The following is a 24,753-nucleotide window of genomic DNA, read 5'->3' on the forward strand; positions in this document are numbered from 1 at the left end:
GCCTGGCTCTCGCGGGGGATTGGGAGAGAGCCATCTCTCTCCCAATCCCCCACGAGAGCCTTGCCCAGGCTAATCTAGCCTTATCATATCTCTTCTATTATTACTTACTAGCACAGCGTTGGTACCGCAGATAATGTTGTCGTATCAACAAAGAATAACAGCTATCGTGAGGAGATAACTCACATATAAAGCGGGCCAGTCTGTCAGAAAATGTGTGGAAGGCATAAGCAATATGTTTTGTACGATAGGCTTTATATTTTACCTACATTGTTCAATAATACACACTCAACTATACAAAAAAATCTATGAACACTGCTCATTTAAAAGTTCATTGCGAAGCACTGTCTGAATGACAGTAAAAACAATCATAATATTATAGACCTAGTAAATAATATACATAAATGTTTGAAGGCAATAATCAAGACTGAATAGCTCAGACTATGTACAAATGTATCCATCCTTGGCTTGTTCCACAGACGCTCCCACTCTAACTGCAAAATAATCACAAATTCTATATACAAAACAATGACAATATATTTACAATATAATAATACAATACAACAAATACAATAATCGATTATTGCTAATATGCAGAGCGAAAACAAACTTAAATACAACAACTTTGTGCTTGCTACTGACCCTCCGGCAATCTCTTTAATTGTAAATGACATATTTAGTAAATTTTCCATGACATATTTAGTAAATTTTCCATGACATATTTAGTAAATTTTCCATGACATATTTAGTAAATTTTCCATGACATATTTAGTAAATTTTCCATGACATATTTAGTAAATTTTCCATGACTACTTTTTCCACAACTGAACTTTTGTGCTGGCAGAATATGACAGACAAATATGGATGACAAACATTGTTGGCATAAGCACCTCAGAGAACACTGTTTGTGTAAATTGGCAGTGACACTGACAGTGAAAACGATTCTAGGTGATTATCACAAAAGGTGACCAACTTTTTAGCTACCACAGCTTCTGTGCAGATTAAGAGATCACTGAACCAATGTAAAATATGTCTGCTTTATGCCGACAAGGGAACTGCTAAAATAAATATTGAGAACTAAACAACTGAAATGCAAATGATGAAACTTGTAATCAGCTACCCGACAAATTATTTTCTTTGTTTTACTGTATTAACTCACTGTACACTCACATAATATTTTGAAATGGTCAGATATTCTCCAAAACTAAACTTTAAATTAAAAACATATACAGTCAAGCCTCTGCTGACAATCACCTCAACGTACACATTTTCCAACATAAAATGTAAAATTCAATCAAATATTTGCTTCTACAACCAGTAAATTTCCATCGTACGATATTTGAAGTTTTTTGTAGTTTTCTAAATACGAAAGCTTATAAAATAAAAATAAACCGAAACTAATATACAAGTAATACAAAATAATTAATTCAGTTTAAATTTTAAATAATTCATTTTAGAGTAAGTTATGACGCATACATTTTTATTTTCTGAATCTCTACACCTGCATCTTCATTTCCATTCGGAATTCCCCAAAGTAAACTAACAATAAAAACACATTTTAGTTTATTACTGCCTCCTTTAGTTTTTATATAGTTTTGATGCTATGTGTTACTACCTGCAGTTTCTATTAAGAGCTCATCGCGGAATAAATTTAACAAATTAGAAGAGTATTTTTATTATAATTTTGGCTTCAATACGCAATAGGTTCAAAATATGAAGAAAATATTGTAGCAAATTAGCTTCTAATGTACAAACCTGCACCAAGCATTGACCAAAAAAAATGAAAAAAACCGAAAAACACGAGATGCAGTCTTGGATCAAGCACATGCACTTACCTGTTGATGGATGTCAGCAACTCATCCACTCCATCAACATTTGCAGTAGAGTCCACTACTGTTGCTTGGGGCTCGGTTGGAGGAGGCGGGGCTACTAAGTCATTCAAGTACACAGTCACAATGCCATCTGCATCGGCCTCCGTCTCTGTTGTGGTTGCAATAATAGGTTTGGAAGTGCCTTCCTCTACACAAGGAAAAACAGTTCAAACATGACAAGTTTGAACAAGAGGCAAACCGGCGAGAGGACAGAAATGACACCTCAGGAGGTGAGCTACGACATGAGTAGACAAGTGGCATGAGAAGACAAGTTATCTGTTAGGAACAGGAAGCGGTTATGGACAGAAGCAATTCTTGATAAAGTGAAGGAAGACTCGGGAAGAAGAAAGGAGGGAATGGAGGAAGAGAGGGAAAAAAGGAAGAGGACAGGTAGAAAAGGAGAAAAAGAAGCTCAAGAGATAATGGACAGAATGGTGGCGAGAAAAGTGGAAGTGGAGAGAGAGCAAAGAGAGAGAGGGCGATGTACTTAGTGATTGATGGGGAACAGATTATTGGACAAAAGTATGAAACAATACTTATAGAAACCGAAAAACCCAATAAAAAAGTTATTTTGTTCTTGGCAAAAATGAGTGGTGTTTTTGAAATGCCTATGCAGAGGGGTGTGCAATTGTACACCATAACTAAGTTCGGTGAGGTCTGCGGATAACAAAGGATAAGAACATGTGTGGTGCTGCAGCACAAACCATGCCTGACATAATCATCAACGTTTTAACGTTTCAAGGTACAATAATAAATGCTTGAATTATAACACACACATACATTGTATGCTAAAAATATTTTATTCAATACATTCCAAGCAATTGAGTAATTACAAAATCCATGTAATAGTGCTAAGTAAGAGGTATGTAGAAGATAACTCTATGTTTATAGATAAGCTGAGAACTAAATAAATAGCGTATCCATCTATTCCACAAAAGATACTTTATTCATGTTTTGTCCCAAGCGGAGAATCCTAAAACACCCTATGACACACTTGTGGTAGTATAGAAGAGGGAAACACACCTTCATGTGCCTTGATATGCAGGTCCATAACCTTCTGATAGCTATTCCTATAGTCACAGAATGGACACCGTAGTTTGCCGACCTTCTTGGCGAGGCCCTCGTGTCGGTTCTGCTTGTGCTTGATCATTTGCTGTGAGCTGGTAGCGGTGAAGGTGCACTGGTCACAATCTATGCGTAGCCCCATACCTCCCATAGTGCCTGCTTTCATCACTGTCCCACTCGACTACAAAAAGGTTGTGCAATCGGCTTAAAGTTGACCTTACACAAAACTGCAGTAGATTATATCATAAAGTATCAGTATTTTTCTATTATTTGTGTTTATTTTTGATGTTGGAAGTCCTGACAGCCCTGATATTTCAACATTAAAAGTTATCAGAAAGTGTTGGTATTTGTATATCATTTCCATAAGACGGCCAGGATATTTCAAGAATAAAATCGACAAAACTTGATCACGGTTAAAATGCTCAGAAGAATAATATGTGCCAAAATGATGCCACTAGTTGCTATCGTTACTATAGCTAATAACAGCTATTACATTCATGCTGAATCATTACAAATCTCTATCCTGTTGGTCTCTTTGCAGCTATAGACATCATAATCACACTTTCCCTTGATCTAAGTGTTGTAACCGCGATCAAGTTTTGTTGATTTTTATCTTGAAACGTCTTAATAGTCCGATCACCTCAAACATTAAAAACAAACGCAAATGATAGAAAAATACTGATACTTTCTGAGTAAAGCTACAAAAATTGTGTCAGTTCAACTTTAAGCCTGTAGACCTCCTGAAACATGGTTCAACTGATATAAGCTCGATCGTGGAGATGAAACTGGGTGAGTTTTACAATTGGTGTGATGAGTATGAAGGGGATGTGAGTCTTTTTCCGATGATATTCCAAGGTTTAACAATAAGTACTGCCCGTGTTTAACGTTATCAAAATGTTTTCTTGGGTTCAAATCAAACATTTTTATTTATACTTTTCAGACACCAACTCTTTTTACATTTTACAACTAAAGTTTTTGAACACAACTAAGACACACTTTCAAACTAAACAACACCTTCAGAACATGGAATAGGAGCTAACGTTGCTCATGATAAAAATCTCAAAACAAATGGAAGGACAACTCTTGAATAGATGGTTTACCTTGCACAATGAATCAGCTAGTCACAAACACTTTATCAGCAATTAATGTTACCCCAACTCAACGACAAGCTGACATGAACAAACTTTTCAGTTTTCCTGATCCAATAATAAGTTTTCTTCACAAAAAATAAAGAGAGAGTCACCACGCAAAAGTAATGCAGAATAACCGTTATGAAGGAAATTGTGTAATCTATTTACGTATTTATGCAGACCTATCTGGTGATGAAAAATGCAGCAAACTTGTTTCAAGGATGACTGCTCAAACATAATTACAAAAATGTAGGATTATGAACATAATATTAACAAGAATGCAGAAGTATCAGGAGCCATTTAAGCGCTGATAACAGTTGAAACAAAATTTTAACGAATTCCAAAACGGATGAATAAGGCATTGCTACTAACACGAGCAAAGCGAAAAAGAGACAATTACAGCACAACCAACACGATAAGAAGCAGCAACCCTCACCTTCTTAGAGTGCACATTCGACTTGAGATGCTTAACAACTACAGATTTTTCAGCGCCTCTGAACGGACAGAGAGGACACTTGAACGGTTTCTCCCCGGTGTGAGTTCGTTCGTGCCTCCTCATCTTGTATGGCTCCCTTGTCCGGTACCCACACTGCTCGCAGGTCTTCATCGGAATGTCATCTCTCGACTCTGTATGTCATTAAATTACAATATTTAGTGATATATATTTTGATTATATAATTGCAAAATAAATTTATATATAAAATTATTTAATTTATATATACTTAACTTATTTATTATATTTATTTAATTTATTATTAATTGCTTTATATTATATATAAAGCAATTACAGACACTCCCCAACTTACGAACGAGTTACGTTCCGAACGATCGTGCGTAATGTGAATTCATTCGTAAGTTGCTTCAGTGCTATATTTTGTATTATAATTTATGTTTAAGTCATATATAAGTATATTGAAGGTTTATATAAGTATGTTTAAGGCTTGTATGAGTAACCTGTATTGGTTTGTACTGAAAAAAATTTAATAAAATGGAGAATACTGTGGTGGACGCCGGGCCATGGCACTGCATTTCTTATTTATTGTATGTGTTGTCCTTTTATTATATCGTTGATTCACTCGTTATGCTATTGTTACATCTGATATCCCGTGATAACACTATCACTTATCGTCACTTATATTGTTGTCATACCAACGCGCTAGCGGTCCTGTTTATTCACCTTGTTAGCCGTGTTCTTACCGTTTGCCGGAACGGTTGATATTATTGTATATAAAGGAACGCGCTCACTTAGTTGAGCAGAGCAGATAGCCATACGCTCCTTGGCTAGTGAAATTTCCTTCGCTAATAAAAAGCTGAATGAAACTACACGCACTCTCTTCTCTTTATTTATTAGTATAGATCGTGCCAAAGGCCGGCGAATTCCTTTACAATACGTACAGTGAAAATAAAAAAGTTCTTCGCGCACTGGAGATACGTTCACGCACTTATGCACTGCAACGAACTGGGCAGAGGAAGGTGGATGCTGGGTGGTGCTTCCGAGTAGTGGCTCTTTCTGCCGCTAATACGTCGGTAATACCGTTGGTATTAGCGGCGGACATACGCGCGGACCTGTTCATATGTACCGTTGTTCGTAACTCGAATGTTCGTAAGTAGGGGACCGTCTGTAATAATTTATTTAAATTAATTATATCACAAGAATAGCCAAAACTTTCCTTTAAAAACACAAAATAAATTAGATGACCTACTTTAATACAAAACGGTGTTGCTATAAACCAAATGTAAAAGGTACAATGATTGGGATCACTCTATGAATCCTTAAAACATGCTTGCTCTAATCTTTGTAAGCAGTGTAGTGTTCAAATATACACTTTCTGGCAAATTCTGTATTTATTGATGCACACTGCAGCCACTACACTACCTATAAAACCGGTTCCCATATCCTGGTCCCCGCAAACACCAGGGACAGCCCTGCAGGCTATCAGTGGTGAAATGTGAACCTGCGCGCCGAGTACTGCCGGTAGTTGCCGGCGGTCAACGTAAGAGTTCTGCGCTGTTTAACTTTCGCGAAGAGCTGCAGGAAAAACCTTTCCGAAATGCCCTGCACAAGTGAAAGTCAGCATTTTCGAAATGGTATGGCGAGCGAACAATTTATGCGATTATTAGCGATGCAGCTTTATGTGAACAGAAGCCACCGAGTTAGCGCCGCGCCAAAACAGCTGCGCCGCAGCAAAACACTTGCGGTGTTTTGGTGCATGAGATTACTGCCGGGGTCTCGCATTCGATATGGGAACCAGGCTTAAAGGTTATAGCAAGCATGTCCATGTCAGATGCCCATCATATAGCGCATAGTTGAACTTGTACATCTTTGCTTTACTATCTACAAGGAAAGCGACACGCACACAGCGTGTAAAAATTTGGTCACCTGGTGCACATCAGAAGCATGTAAAGAATCTGAAAAACATTTCTCAACGGAGTAGAAATAAAACGTTGAAAACCTCCGAGTATGTCACAAAGACTCAGAGTTTCTCAAAATCAAGACATGTCAATGCTGACAGACTCAAGAACGAAGGAAGGCTCAGAGGTCGTGTTACCTTTGGATAAAAGGAGTTCAAAAAATTTAATTTCAGGTGTTAACTAAAATATCCTTTGATTTGAATATGCTTCTGATGCACATCCATCCTCTATAGACGAAAAGCTTAATGACCTAAAGGTTAAGGACACAACTCTAAAGCACAACTAAAGCACTATATTTCATTCAAGGTGTAACAACCTCTTAGCTTTCTCAATTTTTCTTTGATCTCTTCAGAGGACATCTGCTTCTTAGCTTTCTTACGCCTCAGTTTGCCATCCTTTGTTATCATGTCTGTCAGTTCCACTTCCTTTTCACCCACATTCACCACAACCACTACGGTCCAATATACAAACATATTAGCCATTTTCTTCCCCTGCCTTCACAGTCAATTACAGAAAACTATTAACCGCCCGCATAAGGTTTTTAATAGACCAATAGAAAAAGTTTGCTTTGGAATGGTCAACCTTCATCACAAAAATTTAAATTAATGATGATTCAAGATCAGAAAAATTCCTATGAACTAAACTGGTTAGATGTTCGAGCTGGTCTGTTCTGCATGGGCAGAAAACCTTCTTTGAAAAATTAGATCACAACTTGCTAAAAAGAGCAAAAAGTTACTTGAAAAATAGGATGTCGCTGCATTACCAAACAAAAGCAAAAAACATATTCCTGTTAAATGTTGACTAAGGTATTCACAGCATCATCTCCCCATCTTATCCCAGATTGCAACAGCAGGGTTGGCCGATTAAAATCATTGATTTAAATCCTCCTAAAAAGTCATGTTTGATGATTTTTTTGATTTTTTCCATGGCAAAAAGCGGGACTTATGCGGGTCTACTGTGAAGATGAGCTGCACAACTTGGTCAAAATTATAATAAAACAACTTTTAATAAATGAAAGTAATGCAAAGTTTTTTGTTATGTTGCTAATGTTTTTATGTGGCACACTTCAACAAAATAAAATAATGTTAGCGGTTATGAAAAAAAGCTGGTAATTGATGTTTTAAAAAAAAATCTGATTTAAATCAAAAAACTCAATTTTTTTTACAAAATCTTGATTTTTCCAACCCTGTGCGACAGCATTGAAAAACCAGGCAGGAATACTAGTGCAACCAAAACTAAGGTATATAAAAAACTGACCTTGGTCCTTGACCTGAGTCATTGGAGGAGTCTGCTCTACTGAAATGGCAGCAATCATGTCCTTTTGCTCCGTGCTAGAGGTCTGCAATAAGAGAGTCATCAACAATACTAATTAGGGATACCAGTTTTACAGTATTTTGCACCATGGAAAATGTGACAACTCACAAAAACAGCAAAGAAATTTACAGGAATAAACATACAGCTCAATCATTTGGCTCTGAATTCCAACTGAGTTAAAATTAATTCAACAAATCAACAATTAAAAACTGAGTGTTCCTCACTTTTGGAAACTAATAGTTTAATTAGAAATAAAAAACAACCAAATTAAAGAAAATTCAAAATTAATTCGTCCAAAGCAGCTTATATATGAAACATAAATCAGACAATCCTTCTGATATTCACATTTGGAAGCAATTTCTTTGCATTTTCTCATAAATTATCCTACAACAACTTCTTTGTTTGTACAACTACTAGCCAATTATCTTTCCTTATGCTTTGTTTACAAAATGCTGACTATGTACACAGTCATCATGAAACATTGATAGTACAATTTCATGTTGAATTTTGCCATAAAAACGATAAGAGCTTAAGCATTGATTATGACATCAGTACAAGTTACATATAAGTATTGAATCATTATACTAGTCTTCTCTGTTGACACGTAAGTATGCAGAACGAACATATGCAAGTAGTGGCAGCGAAACGCACATACGCTTGTGAAAACATTATTACTAACAACACGCCACCGTGATAAACATTCTAACCTAATTACAGATACAAAAATTGTATCGCGGATGAGTTGGGTGCAAAACCATTCTTCTAGACTACTCTATACATGAACAGTGTCAACAACATACAGCAGTGATAAAAGTAACCTGCTTAGTAAGAATTATATAGCTCACCAGAGACAGACTAACTAGAAACAAATGCCAAAAAGCATTCTTTAAAGTAAGAATGCTATTTTTGTATAGAACCTCAATCCAATATCAAACTATCAGGAATGAAAGCCAAACTTTGATGTGGTTGTAACATTTTAGCATTCATTCCTAGAAGAATTGACAAAAACCTTCACATTATCATAAATGTCCTTCATTGTATAATCTGCATAATCGAATAACCTCAAATTTCTTTGAATGCTATATGAATGGGAGGACATAGTGGGTTAAGTGATCGGCACGGTATTAGTACAAAATTCAGAAAAAAGCACGATTGGCTGTATCGGTAAAACTCTAGTAATCGATACAATATTTATCTTAACAGCCACCTTAACTCTCAATGCTTACCTTGCCGATTATTCCTTTAATAGCTACCAAAACCTTTTCAATAGACATAACACTGCCGACTAAGTCATCTACTTTCTTTGTATTCAAGGCATCTACTATTTGCTGAATCTCTTCGTCGGTCAAAAATTCGTCCTCTAGATCCATATTGAGCGTTTCAGTAGCTTCCTCCATTCTCTCTTATTGGTAAAAGGCTGTTACAGATACTGAAAGAAATAACATTGATACAGAATTGAATCAAACATTTATAAACAACGCTTGAACTCATTTAGTAGTTGTACGGTGAGTAGTGAAGTTTGCTAAACGAATCGTAGGAATGCTGGTAAGAACGCTGTATCGAATATCATTTGAATTAGCAAAATCAACATCTACGCTGCTATCAATAACACTTTAATTAATTAGCCACTTTCATCATTTAACCAAAATTGCAAAAAGAACACTGCAATGTTACATTAAATTAGTTATTAAAATCTTAACAAGCCTACCATGTGACATGTGTTAAAAAACTATCTTGCAACTAGGAAGCGAGGAGATGACTGAAACGTATTGGCTTAAAAAGACATCATGCTACATGTATGTAGACAAATGTCTATGCAGTCCGTTATTGGTAATTAACAAATTGGCCACCAGTAGACACACTTTATATATTAAATGGTAGAGCATTAAATGGTGGGAATAGTTGGATAATCCCACCTTTCTAACCGAGTTCCAGTTTGAATTAGCAAAGCGGGATGGTAAGGCCGCAGATTAATGTCGTGACGTTGCAATTGTTCGGTTATAATGTTGGTATCGGCGATTTTAGCGTTCCTATTGGACGCAAATGTTGAGGGCCACCACACTATGTCAAGGATACAAAGAATAACATCGAATAGTGTACAGTACTTAGCTTTATTGAAATTTCATAAAGCGAAGAAAAACGAAAATCATTGATACCACAACTCTTAATTTCAAAGCTCTGCCCAACGCAGTCTCCTGCAGTTAGTAAAGGTGAGCTCAAGTAAGAATAGCTAGCTAGCCATTATCAATTATCATAGTACTGAAACAACAAACATCTGGAACGAAGCCATGTTGCAAACAAAGGTGAGTGAAGGAGTTGTCAGACTACTACAATGATAAACCTAAAATAGAATATTGACATAACAGGGACGAATGCACAATGATTTCCAATATATTCAAAAAGGATAGCTCTTCAAATAATTATTAGCAACTATTCAAAAATATTAAACTAAGTCTGTAGTAAAGGCAAAGACTGTTCTGCTGAAAGCGACAGAAAAATAAAACAACAATCGTTATGCGAAAATAATGAATATTGCTTAACTGGAGCAAGGTGCTCCAGTTTTCTTGGAAACTACAGACAGTTGGACAACAAATTTATCTACCGATAAGTAGAAATGCACATGTGTAAACAGGTAACGACGGCGGTATTATGTTGTGGTGGTCCTGGGTCAAGGACAAAAGACGTTCTAGGTCAAGGACGTGACGTAATATCCCGGCGCGAGGACGAAGGGATTCATTCTTTGATACACGAGCGGACACGGAGCAAGCAGGGAGAGCTAACTAGAGAGAACAAATACTGATAATACTAACAAGGTGAGCCATTCACTACATGGTACCACGGGTGAAACACATTTATTTATTCTGGGAATTCAAGGAATCTGGATATCATCATCAAGAGAGTTGATAAGATAGCCTGGATAGATTCTTCAATTTTGCTGAGTGTGAATGAATGTAAATTGGGTTATTTGTTTTATCGTGACAAAATAAATGTAAAACAACACATGAGGAAAGTCCATCAATACGTTGTGTACATCTAACTGATATCTAATTGAATAAATACTAATAAAACTTGGTGAGAGTCAGGCCTTTGCGTGATATTTGTAACTTCAATTGTTGTACATCAAGTAGTCCAGCATTTAGATCTAGCGTTCAGCCGATTGAGCCATTCTTCAAGTCAGATCCATCGAGACGGTAACAAGGATAGTCAACAGAAAATGGCAAGTAAGGTTAGAATCCCACCTCTAAAAATTGAGATAAATAATGAGACGGAAAGTTGGAAAAGGTTCCTTAAACGATTTGAAATCGCATCAATTCCAGTCGATTTTGGGGATAAAGTCACAGAGACAGGGGAAGAGGCTAAGAAGAAAGCAACAAGCAAGATAAAAGGGGCGGTGTTCCTGAATTGTCTTGGTGAAGAGGGAATGACAATATTTGAAACATTCAACATAGCGGTGGATGATATTCAGTTCGATAGCATTATAAAGTTCTTTGAACTTTAGAAGTTATTTATCATGCGTGCGTGTATATTTGTATTTAGAGTACTTCCCAAAGTACAACGGTGGTTAGATCTTTGTTGACTGTGACTTTATTTCCAACCGACCGTGAAACCTGAAAGGTTTTTAAAAAACAAATTGATTCACAATCTTTAAAGCAAAATTGCTGTCTGAATCAGAAAATGTTACGTAAATCACATAATATTAAATGTTATAACCAGAAATATTAGATAAAATACAAGTGAACACCAAACATACCTCTGCCATACTCCAGAATATACATATAAGTTTCTTGTCCGTAATATCGTTAGAATAATGTTTGTTTGTCAATGGCACACACGCAACTGACTTGATCGAGCCAGGTGTCAGACAGTCTTTTGTGTAGTTCTTTCGAAATAATGTCTGATGACAGTTTATAGGTGAAATGAGTAAAAAATGTTTATTGACCGACCACCATGGCAAGTGTAAAGGCCTGGAAAACTCATTAAATGTTTGGCGACTCGTGAGAAAAGGCAGCTGTTTTATTGTCTTTGTAAACAGGTCAATCAAGTTGTTCTACAGTCATTTTTTATGGCAAGCGATAATAAGTGCTGTACGTATACATCCTAAGAACTGGATTATTTTTGTAGATTTTGTGTTTTGCAAACTTTACAAGCATAGTAGAGAAATTCGAGCAACATTTTGCAGGGAGAGAGAATAAGACGATCCTCAGACATAGGTTCTTAAACATGAAACAAGAAAGAGGAGAGGAGCTCTCAGAATTCACCCAGAGAGTCATCAAGCATTCACACTCATGTCAGTTGGGGGAACTCCGGGAGGACATGGCCATCCATGTTATTATTAATGGCTTATCAGAGGAGAAACTCAAGACGGAGTTGTTACAACAACCAGAGATTGACATGGCCAAGCTGACAACCACCTGTGCCAAGTTCGAATCAGCAGGCCGAACATTAGAAGAACTCAAGAAGACGGACAAAGACGATCTAGAGGTGGCGGCCTATTTCCAACCCCCGGCACGACGTTGCACACAATGCCACAGCAATCGGCACGAGCTTTCCACGTGTCCACTAGTAGAGTGTTTCAACTGTAGACAGAGGGGACACTTGAGTAAGGATTGCACCAATCCTATTGTGTGTCGTTCGTGCGGGAAACAGGGTCACAATCAGTATGATTGTAGAGAACACATCCAGAGGAGAGGAGGAGAGAGAGGCTGGAGAGGGCACACGAGAGGAAGAGGTCGGGGAAGAAGCCAGGGTTATGAAAGACAGACAGCCACAGTCCGCGCCGAGGAACAGAGAGAAGTTTTAGAGCAGGCGAGGACAACACTTCAAGGGTTGATGGTAGATTCTTCAAGTGATGAGTCATTATGACTATATGGGTTGAATACAACTCGTAACATTTGCGCTAAGTACAACATAGAAATCAGGGTGGATGGGACGGCAGTTCCATTTAGGATTGATACTGGGGCAGACCTGACGGTCATTAATCAAGAAACTTGGGAGCGTCTCAAAAGACCGTGCCCCATGAAAACCACGAAGAGGCTATTGGATGCCGGTGGAAGACTGCTCAACCAGGAGGGAATGATAACGTCCCAGCTCGACAGGGATGGTAAGGCCGTACAAGCAAATCTCTTTATTATTCCAGAAGCGCCTCAGAACCTGTTGGGTATGCCAGAAATAGAGAGCCTAGGCATTATCCACATAGTGCCGAAAGTGGTACGTCAAGTTCAAGCTGAAGAAGAATATCAGGAGTTATATGGTGCCTTGGGGCAGTTGCCAGAGAAATATACCATCAAGTTGAGGGAAAATGTGCAACCTTTTGCTCTGCAAGTCCCGAGGAGGTTGCCAATCGGATTACGAGATGCAGCCGAGAAAGAGCTAATGCGTATGGTTGAGTTAGGTGTTATAGAGAGAGTTGAAGAGCATCGAGAGTGGTGTGCTGGCATGGTAGTTGCGCCAAAAGCCTCTGGTGATGCGAGGATATGCGTAGACTTGACAGTTCTCAATAAGAGCGTTCTACGAGAGAATTATCCTTTGCCGAGGGTGGAAGAGTTGTTAGCCAATCTGGAGGGAAGCAAGATTTTCTCTAAAATGGACGCAAACAGCGGGTTCTGGCAGATAGAATTGGCAGAAGAGTCTCGCCAATATACTACATTCATTACACCTTTCGGACGGTTTCAGTTCAGAAAAATGCCTTTTGGGATATCGGTAGCGCCGGAATTCTTCCAGAGGCAGATGTCGCGAATCCTGAAGGGGCTCGAAGGTACCATCTGTATGATGGACGACATTCTGGTACACGGGAGAGACGTCAAAGAACACGATGAAAGACTCCTCAGGGTACTGCAGAGGATAAAGTCATCGGGTATGACTCTAAACAAGAAAAAATGTCAATTTAGGGTAAAAGAGCTTATCTTCCTGGGCCACAAAATCAGCGGAGAGGGGATTTCTCCAGACCCAAACAAGGTCCGTGCAATCAGAGAGATGAGAGCACCGACAAATCAGAAAGAGCTGAAGAGCTCTTTGGGTATGGTGAATTTCCTCCACAAATTCAGACACAGGTTGGCCAAACTAGAAAAGCCACTGAGAGAGCTAGGCAAGAAAAATTCACCATGGTCATGGGAAGAGAGCCATCAGAGAAGCTTCGAGGCGTTAAAACGAGAGATCTCGAATGCACCAGTGCTAGCCAAGTACGATGTAAGAGCCAAACACCGACTAACTGCTGACTCGAGCTGCTACGCGCTGGGTGCTGCACTACTTCAAGAAACTGAGACGGGGGGCTGGCAACCGGTGGCGTTTGTGTCACGCAAACTAACTATTGCTGAAACCAAGTATGCCCAGCTGGAGAAGGAAGCTCTTGCGATAACTTGGGCGTGCGGAAAGTTCGACTTCTTCCTGGTAGGCACTCACTTCGAGGTGGAGACAGATCACAAACCACTGGTGAAGCTATTGAGTGAGAGTGACTTGTCTAACATGCCCTTGAGATGTCAGAGGTTCAAGTTGAGGCTAATGAGATACAGCTTCACTATTTTCCACACACCGGGGACACAAATGTTTCTTGCGGATGCATTATCCAGACCTGCAGAGGAAGTGACTAACAAAGAGAGAGCCAAGGAATCCAGGGTGGAAGGGCATATCAGACAGGTCATAGCAGCCAATGAGGAATATGATGATGGAGTTCTACAAGAGATAAGGCGTCAAGGGGACGAAGATGAGACGTATCAAAGAGTGATAAGAGAAGTCGAATTGGGGTGGCCAGGGAGAGGCAAGTCGTACGCGGGTGACCTGAGGAAGTTCTATACACAGAGAGAAAAGCGCACTACCAAAGAGAGTATCGTGATGAGAGAAGATAAAGTAGTCATCCCACAGGGGTTGGTGAAAGACATGCTGGAGAGGATACACAGGGGTCATCAAGGGATAGAGAAATGTAAACGGAGGGCTGTTACCAATATGTGGTGGCCTAACATGCGTCAAGATATCGAGGATTATGTAAACAAATGCAATGTGTGCATCAAGGAGAGAAGACGGAAGCATTATCCTCTGCAGACGTCAGAATTGCCCAGGAAACCATGGGAATGCGTTGGGTCAGACCTATTTGAGTTTAAAGGCCGTGACTATGTCATCACTGTTGACTATTACTCTCGGTGGATTGAAGTAGCAGAACTGGCGAACAAAACCGCAGAGGCGGTAGTGAAGAAGCTGAAGTCTATTTTCGGGAGATTTGGGGTTCCGATGCGGTTGCGGACAGACAATGGGCCATGTTTTTCGGGGGATTTCTTCGCGGAGTACGTACGAGAATATCGAATCAAACACCAGACTAGCAGTCCACATTATCCAGAGAGCAATGGTTTAGCAGAGAGGTGCGTGCAGACGGTGAAAGGGATGTGGAAGAAGGAATCGGACAAGAATTTGGCCCTCATGATCTACCGAGCGACACCACTTGAAAGTGGAGTTAGTCCCGCAGAACTTCTGATGGCGAGGAAGATTCGCACTAACATTCCCACAAGTTCCCCAAACGATGCAGTAGACAGTGAGCATTTTGAGGAGAAAGATGTCTCCTTGAAACGGCGCCAGAAGAGAAATGCCGATAGAAGGAGAAGGGCTAAACAGCCAGACAACCTCCAAGAGGGAGACATAGTGTGGGTGAAGTGCAAGAAGGGGGACGAAGGCAAGAGAGGGATTATCTTGAAAAAGAGAGAGGAGCCGTACTCATTTGACGTCAGAGTACAGGGACATACAGTTAGACGAAATCGGAGCCATCTTAAAAAGCTGAATCCAGACCAGTTGATAGACAGTTGTAGTGAGACAGAAGACTCTGAACGGGGGATGCCCCTAGGTACAAAGGAAGAACGGGAAAGCGAAGATGGAACAGATACTTCAAGTGAAACAGACTCTTCGAGTGACCAGGAGTTTGAGAACCCGGAGGAGGAACACTTTAGACCCATCGAGGCCGAGCAAAGAAGAGCTCCTAGTAGAAGAGCTGTGTCTAGGAGACACCTGCACCCTGATTGTGTATATTACTAATTCCCATCATATCTGGCTAACATTCTGGATTGGGGAGAAGAAGGGATGAGGAAAAGGAAAAACATTCGGATCTGAGGCAGAGAATCACCTTTCCCTAATCACCATATCTCTCCAAAAGTTTTAGTTTTAAATTCAGAACACAGCACTTCTTCAAGATTCCTTCAAGCACTGTTACTTGTTACTGTTACTGTAAAAAAAAAAAAAAGAGAAAAAAAAAAGAGAGAAAAAAAAGAGGATGTGGTGGTCCTGGGTCAAGGACACAAGACGTTCTAGGTCAAGGACGTGACGTAATATCCCGGCGCGAGGACGAAGGGATTCATTCTTTGATACACGAGCGGACACGGAGCAAGCAGGGAGAGCTAACTAGAGAGAACAAATACTGATAATACTAACAAGGTGAGCCATTCACTACAGGGGTCAACCATAACAAAATGCAATACACCATGAACACTGGCTAGCCATTGGTAGACACAAAATTGTATTATTGCAGAAAGATTGTGGTATAACTCATAGACTTACATTATTGTAGTATTCATCGGTTGGTGTGTAACTTCAATAATGCTTAAAAGAATGTTTCACTGTTATGTATGAATATAAATAATCGTGTAGGAAATTAACGGGTGTTGAAAAACGAGTTTTAGAACTTCGCAAAACATACAATGTAGCCATAGTTTGTTTTGTAAAATCTTCATCAACAAAGTTCATTATTACATGAGGAATGTTAGCATACAGATCAACAACACCCATTTTAAATATTATGCTTTACAAGCAAATAGACACATAGTGTATCCAATCACACACAAGCAATAGCAGTTGCGCTAATAAAGAGATAAAGAGTACAAAGGAAGTGAAGAGACCCGATAAGGAACAAAACAAGTTGGCTGACGTTTATATGCATGCCAAAAAGCACTGATAAGAGATGATGATAGCTTTGGTAAAGCAAATACTCACATGAGACAATAGGTTAAGCAAAACCAATAGGCCTCGCAGTTCTACATCGAAGCTTGACAGCTGTATGATGGGCCGTCATCTATAAAAAGCTGTAGTTGTCCTCTCTTTCATTTTCTTTGAATGGATGAGAGAGGGGAAAATTACAAAGTACTCAATAAAGGTGTGGCGGCAATATACAGCTGTAATACCTTAAATTATGATGGTAAAATCTTTTGAAGCCCTTTAAGAGTCACAGCCAGACTACCAAAATAAACAGAGTGCGGTGACAGAATTTCATATAAACCACAGAACAACCTAGCTATACCAAGACAATTGCCTACTTGTATATCAGGTCTTACAAATTTTGTGTAGAACAATGAACAACCATTAAAAATCATCATTACTTTTACTTTGTAAAAAAATTAAAATCAACCTTGAACGACGATTGGTATTTGTTCCCAAAATTTGGAAATCATCTACAAAGAACTCTAATATTGAGTAAAATTTTGACCATGTGGGCAAACCGCAAAGAGACACACTTTTATAGGTTAGTGAATTGAAATATAAATTTAGACATACAGACAGAATTGAAGGATTCATTTACATTACATATAGTAGTTTTGACCCAGCTATGATGAGCTAGTTCATGCAATTTTTTTATACCAACAGCAAACTTTTTGGAGGAAATACGACCACTTTGTTTCTGTTTAAAACTGCTACTCAAGAAATTCTCATCAATACGTTCAGAAGCTATCGTTATGCATTGAATTCTTATAAATATGTAATCCATATACATAAGACCACTAACATATTCGTCTTGTAATAAAAAGGTTTGATCATGAAAATGCTTTTACTTTCATGTCCATATTTTGTTTCCCAATTTTGAATACCTTCAGGTGATAAATTTTTATTTATGTTACTATTATAATGTCTATGATAAGTATTTAGTATACAACAAAAAATATAAACACATGCATGAATGTCTCAGGTAATGGTCCAGTAAAACTGGCACAGTGCGGTGTGCATTTTACATTTAGCCAAAAGCACTAGAAGAGGCTTTGAGCTGACAGAGTCTGTATCAACCTTGGTCTTTTATAGGACAAGGTCAGTAGGTTTTGCTGCAAAATATAGAGCAAAAAGAGCATACATATTTGGCTTTTAGTTTTAGACCTGGAAATAAGGTTAAGCATTAAGCATAAGGTTTTGTGTTAAGCATAGGCATTCAAATTGCTACATTTCCACTATGCCTGAACCCTTTCCATATAAAACTTCTGCCCAATATGTAGTTGATAAAAAATAATTATACAGACTTACAAGATAAAAGCTGGATAAATGTGAAGAGACTAAACTGGCCACTAGATGATGTCACTGCTGAAGGGAGGCAGCAAAAACAGAAATGGTAGAAAAAATGAAGGAGCTGAAATTGGTATTAACAAAAAACTCAGAGTGGCTCAGATCTCAGCTCTTTGTTACTTTTTACTCAAATGAGTACAATGATCACCACACTATAGAACCATGCCGTGTTATCCTTTATCATTTTTAAAAACATGACAAGGACAAATTTAATGATAAGTTCTTTTAGCTTTTACTGAACCTGTTTATTAAACTGCAAACATTGCTTTTGCAACCTGCAAACATTAAATTATTTATAAAGACTGGACAAGAGCTTTTACTTACTCAGCTGGCACCCTGTCCTGGGTGTATGCTCTCCTACTCAAAAAACTGCAAACAATAAATAAAGATTTTTTCGACTGAGGACGAAACCGATCCCAGAAGTATCTACCGTGTCCATATTGATAGACATTGAAAATGCTACTGAAATGTTCTTTAGACACCGCAATACAAGGATTGCTTCTATCATCTATCACAGGCACTCTGCAGGAAGGTTTAAAATAAACGCTTCCAAGTTCAATATTAGAATGATGTGGATATAAATGTCATCACCCGGCCTATGCAGTCCTCAATGACTTTGTAAAATTCCTTGAGGCATTTTCAGATATGCAAAATCTGCCCAGCTAGTTGTGGGCTATTTGAGGAAACATAAAGTGGGTGCTAAGAACGTAGAAGTCGACGTGAACCCACACTTTCTCATACAATGTGTAGTATTCATGAAACAATTGTCATCAGTTTGCCTCACACAAAACAACAATATTGATGGAAGACAAACTTGTAGCATTTTTGGTCAGGCTTCGTAGAGACCGAGTACTAAATAAATTTGCAATAACCCAAATGCTAACTGGTGAAACCACCACAAATGCCAGAATATTGAGTAATAATGCAGACTACAAACAATAGCTGCAGACCATGACAATAGACCAATACTTGGTTTCTTACGTAGTCTTGTACAAATATTCAAATGTAATTTCAAGTTAGAAATAAATTAAATAATGAAATAATTTTTTCATTTTAAAATAATTTTGTGATTATTTTGTAAATATGCTTGTTTTAAAGTTTCTTTTTAATTATTTATTTCAACTACCAACTATACCATGACAAATTAGTAAGTGGCTCATGTGATCCAACAGAAAATAGATTTATGTTAAACTTTGATATATGGTCTATGGGGGCCATCGGTCAGGGGTTAATGACCTGATACTTTATGTTGTATCAACTGACCTTGTAAAATATGCTAACAGCTTCAGAGATAAGCTAAGCAAGATACTTGGTTATTACCGGCTTTTAAAAAAGACCTACTCAAGTAAGGATTCTGATGACGAAGAGTCCTAACACATACATATAATAAAGATTTATCATTGAGTTTATATGCGGCTCTTTTGGTGGTTTTTTCCGTATAACTCGGGCATTGCAAAATTGCATTACAATCTTTCAGAAGTATCTAGATAAATATTTGCAGTTGTTCATCAGTATGTTTGTTTGCTTCCAGTTATATTCAGCTAATATTCTATTTTATAGCGAATAGTCAAAGAATCAAGTTTCCAATAATGTGGCCATAGTTGAAGATGTAATACATGGGGCATAGATATTTGATCCAATTTGACTCCTGCTTTGGTCATTATGCGTTTGTTGTCAAATGTCAGATGAAATTTTAACAAAACCAAAAGTTTAGATAGTAGCACCAAAAAAACCATGATTTTTCTACATAATTCTAAATTCTAACATAACTGTCTATTATTCATCTTCTCATTTGTCGGCAGCACTAACTATTGATGGTAGTTACTTAGTGCTGAGCGGAGTAAGACATAGTGAATCTTTTGATACCAAATAACTGTAATGTGAATTTTGTTGCAAGTCAACCTTTAAGTAATAGCAATATATAGGGTTGTAATATAAAGGGTATGAAACTTCTATTGTAATGAATCTGTTTTTATCCATTACACATGAAGGAACATACGTCTTTCAACCAGATTATTGGTGTGCTATTTGACTTCCATGATAGTGAATTCGAATTTTACAAGATTTCTAAATACAGTGGACCCCCATCACACGACATTAGTGTCGTATAAAGTAGTATAGAAACCCATAGAAATTGTCTAATGCAAACAACCCTTGGTACAAATGATCAAAATGTTATATAGTGTGTTGGATTGAGCCACCAACACGTAGCGGCGTACAAAACGTCTTACACTACAGGTAACAACAAATCACTAACCTCGGGTAGCACTGCGTTGGGCCGAGTTACCAACACACAGCGACATATGGAATGTCTTATGCTACAGGTAACAAGTCACCAACTCGGGCAACCTTACGTTAGATTGCGTCACCAACACACAGCGGCGTACGAGACGTCTTACGCTATAGGCAACACAATTGCTCGTCTCTAGACAGGGGTCGACCCCTGGTCGACAGGTCGACAGTCTACAGCAAGGTCGACAGTCTACAGCAAGGTCGACAGGGTCGACAGCCAGTAGAGGTCGACAGGTCGACTTGTCCTGATATACCGAGCAGCGCTTAGAGGCAAAATGCCGAGATACTTGCGATAAATCAAGTAATTCTCCTTATCAGAAAAACTGAAGAGAGAGATGGTTCATGGAACAACATGTATTTCAGAACGAAATAATAAGGCTGATGCCTTCCTTTATATACTATAAGATATGCAAATTAGTGGAACATAAGGCCAGCCCACGAGGGCGTAGCTACTCGGAAAAAGATAAAAATAAAATAGGGCACAACTCCCTATAATAATAAAAAAAGCGTTATTTACGGGGTGGCAAATCCACCACACTATGTACTGTACATATTAAAATTCAGTAACAAAATAGTATAATAACTTTAGTAACTATAGTTAGCTATTGTACCTTGCATTTAAGGTATTTAGTGGTTATGGCTGATTCTTAGTTCTTTCTTTACCGTAGTTATTAATCTTAGGACCAATGGCTAACAAATTTAAGATATATATGTACGTAGTTATACAATTATATACATATAATGAATTAAAGTTTATAGTAAATAATATATTAAACACTAAAAGCAAACAATTTTCTTTTCGCTTACTTTTCATCAGTTTTCATTCTACTCACGCAATATCATGCATGTATAGAGCACGAACTGAGATGGTGAGCATCATATATCTTTCAGGCGTTATTGGAAGGAATTTGGCAAATAGCATGTATCAGTATCTTCGTTATTTTAATGTATTCAGCATACTAAATTACTAGCCACAAAATTTGAATTTCAAAAAACATTTTCTTCGATGTCTCATGCCAAAAAAAATGTCATAACGAGGCGACGCAAAAGTATCGTGTTCCACATAGTAAAGCAAAAAATCGTAAACCAGTGACGCCGTAACCAGGGGTGCACTATTTTAAAAAGCAACATAAATTTTACATAGTTTAGGGCAGTAATTTCTGTGTTATTACATAAAACAACATGATGCTTCCTAAGGCTGTACAAATCGAACTTCTGATGATAGGGTAGCCATAGGTGTGAGGAACTATCGGGATATGAGGGAGATAATTACTTAACTATCAAATTCATTTCCTTGGCTAAAATACTCGCCGGCTTCAACATTTTGCAGTAATTCCTGGCACCATTGTATGTCAGACAATCTCAGAACGTTATTTCAACAGGCTGTTATTTTCTGAGGAAATAATATGGAGAGGTGCTTCAACAGTCAAAAGTACTGTATTCCATAGACGCTCCATTCCAAAGAGGCTACATTCCTTAGAGGTTACACTCCATAGCATCTACATTCCTTAGAGGCTATATTCCACAGATGCTACATTCCATAGTCGCAACATTCCATAAATGCTACATTCCATAGACACTACAATCTATAGATGCTACATCCCATAGACACTACATTCTATAAACGCTACATTCCGCAGACACTACATTTCATAGACACTACACTCTGTATACCCTGCATTCCACAGACACTTTTTTTTACTTTATTTTAGACTTACAATATTTTTTTGTTCCAGTATAGACCTTGCTGTAGAGCAAAGAGTGAAAAAAATTGATACAAATTAATAGTGAAAGTGTGATAAGAAAAAAAGGGAAAAGTTGTCGATACAAACCAATAATACCAGTTACTGTAGTTATTAAATAATACCAGTTACTGTAGTTATTAAATAATACCAGTTACTGTAGTTATTAAATAATACCAGTTACTGTAGTTATTAAATAATACCAGTTACTGTAGTTATTAAATAATACCAGTTACTGTAGTTATTAAATAATACCAGTTACTGTAGTTATTAAATAATACCAGTTACTGTAGTTATTAAATAATACCAGTTACTGTAGTTATTAAAGAATACCAGTTACTGTAGTTATTAAATAATACCAGTTACTGTAGTTATTAAATAATACCAGTTGCTGTAGTTATTAAATAATACCAGTTACTGTAGTTATTAAATTGAAAAGTTTAGTTTTTTCCTTTTTGAAAGGCCAAAGGGGTGAGTTACAGAAGATCTTGGAATGGATAAAGCTATTTAAATGTATTTTACGCTGTAACGTAAACGTTTTCCGATTATTTATGATATATTATTATATATTACTCATAAAAATAGTTGCTCCAACATGTGAAGGTTTTAATAAATGAAACAAAATCAAAACGAATCAACTTCCTATGTTGAGATTCACAGCATCAGCTTCACTTGATTGTTCTCCACTTTCGGTCAGCATGCTGCCAATTCATTGCTCACCTACCATCAAGTATGATAAGCAAGATTTTTAGAATAGATAGGGGACCTGCATGTCATTTTGCATACCAGTTTTTTGGAAGATTGGAAGTGCTAAAGTTACTATTTATAATTTAAGCAGTACATTCAATAAACACTCTAACTACTCATAATATTCTATGAAATTTAGTGACAAGATCCAAGCACGGTCTACGAGTGGCTACATAACTATATAATAATGGTTACCTGGCCTTCAGTACTAACCTGTCTGTGAATATTTTACAACCAGGGAAATAAAGTTGCTACTGTAAATTCAACTGCTATCTCTTAGCCTTAGGTTCAAGCTAATTAATCAGCAGTGAGTTATCATCATTTTGAAACAGTGTCTAAGACTAATAAACAAGGCTGCAACAATTTTACACGTTATGAGACAACTCCAAATCGTTTGTCTCACTTGCATTCTACCAGTTCACACAAAATGGAAATTTTATTCATTTTGTCCGGACTACTCCAAAGTTGAATAATAAATACATGTATTAGATTCCTACCGTACAAGGTTTTACACAAATAAATTCTGGAAAAAGACTAAGTGTTTCATGATTAATACGAATAGATGCAAGTTATAGAGTGCAGAAGTTATTACCGTGTCACAGGAAGTCTGTATTTAGTTCGCGATACTTTATATAGCCGCCGATAACCAACGGCTCCCAAGGTGTTCTCCAACTACAAGTACTACAACCTGCAGTGCATACCAAAGTACAAATCTACAGTAATATTAACATAAGCGCTCAAACAAAGACTCTAGTACAACTTTTTTTATAAATGAATGACAAAAATTAATTACAAAGCAAGGTACTAGTACAATAAGCATAATTGTCCCAAAGCCTCTTATAACTATTATTTACTTTAACGCAGCCAGTTATTTGTAAGTCCGCGTGCATGACCTAAATTGTCTATCTGTATGACAGGAACTATTTAGTTTAATCAACAGTCTACAATTCTCACAACACGTAAATCATCATATTTTTAGTCATTAAAAAAATGTAAGACTTTTCAAATGCAAAGCTATTACCAGTAATTAGATATGGTTCTTCACCATATGACATGGCTCTAAAACAATAAATACGGAATGATTTTAGGACTCGACAAAAGGAATGATATAACCATGGGTTAACGATAGCCGTGTTTAATATAGAATACTGTATTTGCATTTGAATGTCCCCAAAAAGCAAACACCAAGTTAGCCACAGTGAAACATTGACACTAAATTTTTTCCTTACTATCAATTGTACAATTGTTTAATTTTTTTTCTTTATGTATACCTTTGACTGCTTCTATAATTTCTGCATCAGCCACATGAGGGTCATCTGTATACATGCATTTGATTTGAGATTTTTTCAATGTCCTTTGCATTGTCAGCCGACGAAAAGCAGACCACGTATCGAGTCGGATTTACATAAGTGAGATGGATGAGGCTATGAGGAATATAAACCTAGAGAATCCCTTATTGAGGATATCTGAACCTTTGGAGCTGAGGATAGTGATACATCCTCTAATTACTCGCTGTGCTTAGACGAAAAGTGACACCCCTTTAAGCTTTTGCCCAGGACAATGTGTACACAGCAGCATGAACGATTGCGCATCACATCAAAAAAGAAAGTTTTATCTGTCAGACATGTAAAATGACGCCAAGGGTCAATTATGTATGTATCGCCCATAAAATTAGAAGCATTGCAATTGACAATTGCAAGTCATGACAAAAATTTACATACAGTCAAACATGGATAACTCGCCCACGGATAGCTCGAACACATGGTTAATTTGAACCGTTTCTTTGGTCCGTTCCCACGCAATGATAAATTGCTATAGATAACTCGAACTCAACACTGTTAACTCGAACTGTTCTTTTGCCCAACGGCTACCGAAACGGTTGTTATC

At 37.6% G+C, this 24,753-nt stretch overlaps 1 protein-coding gene across 4 annotated transcripts; it reads right to left on the reverse strand.

Moving 5' to 3' along the window:
* Nucleotides 1-242: 242 nt before the first annotated feature.
* Nucleotides 243-23,476, reverse strand: LOC137404321 (transcriptional repressor CTCFL-like). Of its 4 annotated transcripts, none has more exons than XM_068090511.1 (8): nt 23,459-23,476; nt 9,016-9,218; nt 7,733-7,814; nt 6,792-6,926; nt 4,500-4,690; nt 2,892-3,114; nt 1,833-2,016; nt 243-491 (listed from the first exon to the last, which is right to left on the reverse strand). In XM_068090511.1, the coding sequence occupies exons 2-8, from the start codon at nt 9,184-9,186 to the stop codon at nt 488-490; spliced, it is 990 nt and encodes a 329-aa protein (XP_067946612.1). In that variant the 5' UTR covers nt 9,187-9,218; nt 23,459-23,476; the 3' UTR covers nt 243-487. The 4 variants fall into 4 exon arrangements, with proteins under 4 accessions (XP_067946612.1, XP_067946610.1, XP_067946611.1 ...); XM_068090509.1 differs by lacking the exon at nt 23,459-23,476 and adding an exon at nt 9,706-9,751; XM_068090510.1 differs by lacking the exon at nt 23,459-23,476 and adding an exon at nt 9,498-9,636.
* Between the last annotated feature and the right edge of the window lie 1,277 nt (nt 23,477-24,753).

This window comes from Watersipora subatra, chromosome 9 (assembly GCF_963576615.1).
Source record: "Watersipora subatra chromosome 9, tzWatSuba1.1, whole genome shotgun sequence".
In the NCBI taxonomy this organism is placed as follows: domain Eukaryota; kingdom Metazoa; phylum Bryozoa; class Gymnolaemata; order Cheilostomatida; family Watersiporidae; genus Watersipora; species Watersipora subatra.

Coding starts and splice junctions, on each gene's coding strand:
- LOC137404321 (XM_068090511.1), bottom strand. CDS start 9,186: ATGGAGGAAGCTACTGAAACGCTCAATATGGATCTAGAGGACGAATTT. Junction 7,815..9,015: donor TTAAAGGAATAATCGGCAAG/GTAAGCATTGAG, acceptor CTCTTATTGCAG/ACCTCTAGCACGGAGCAAAA. Junction 6,927..7,732: donor GACTCAGGTCAAGGACCAAG/GTCAGTTTTTTA, acceptor ATTGGACCGTAG/TGGTTGTGGTGAATGTGGGT.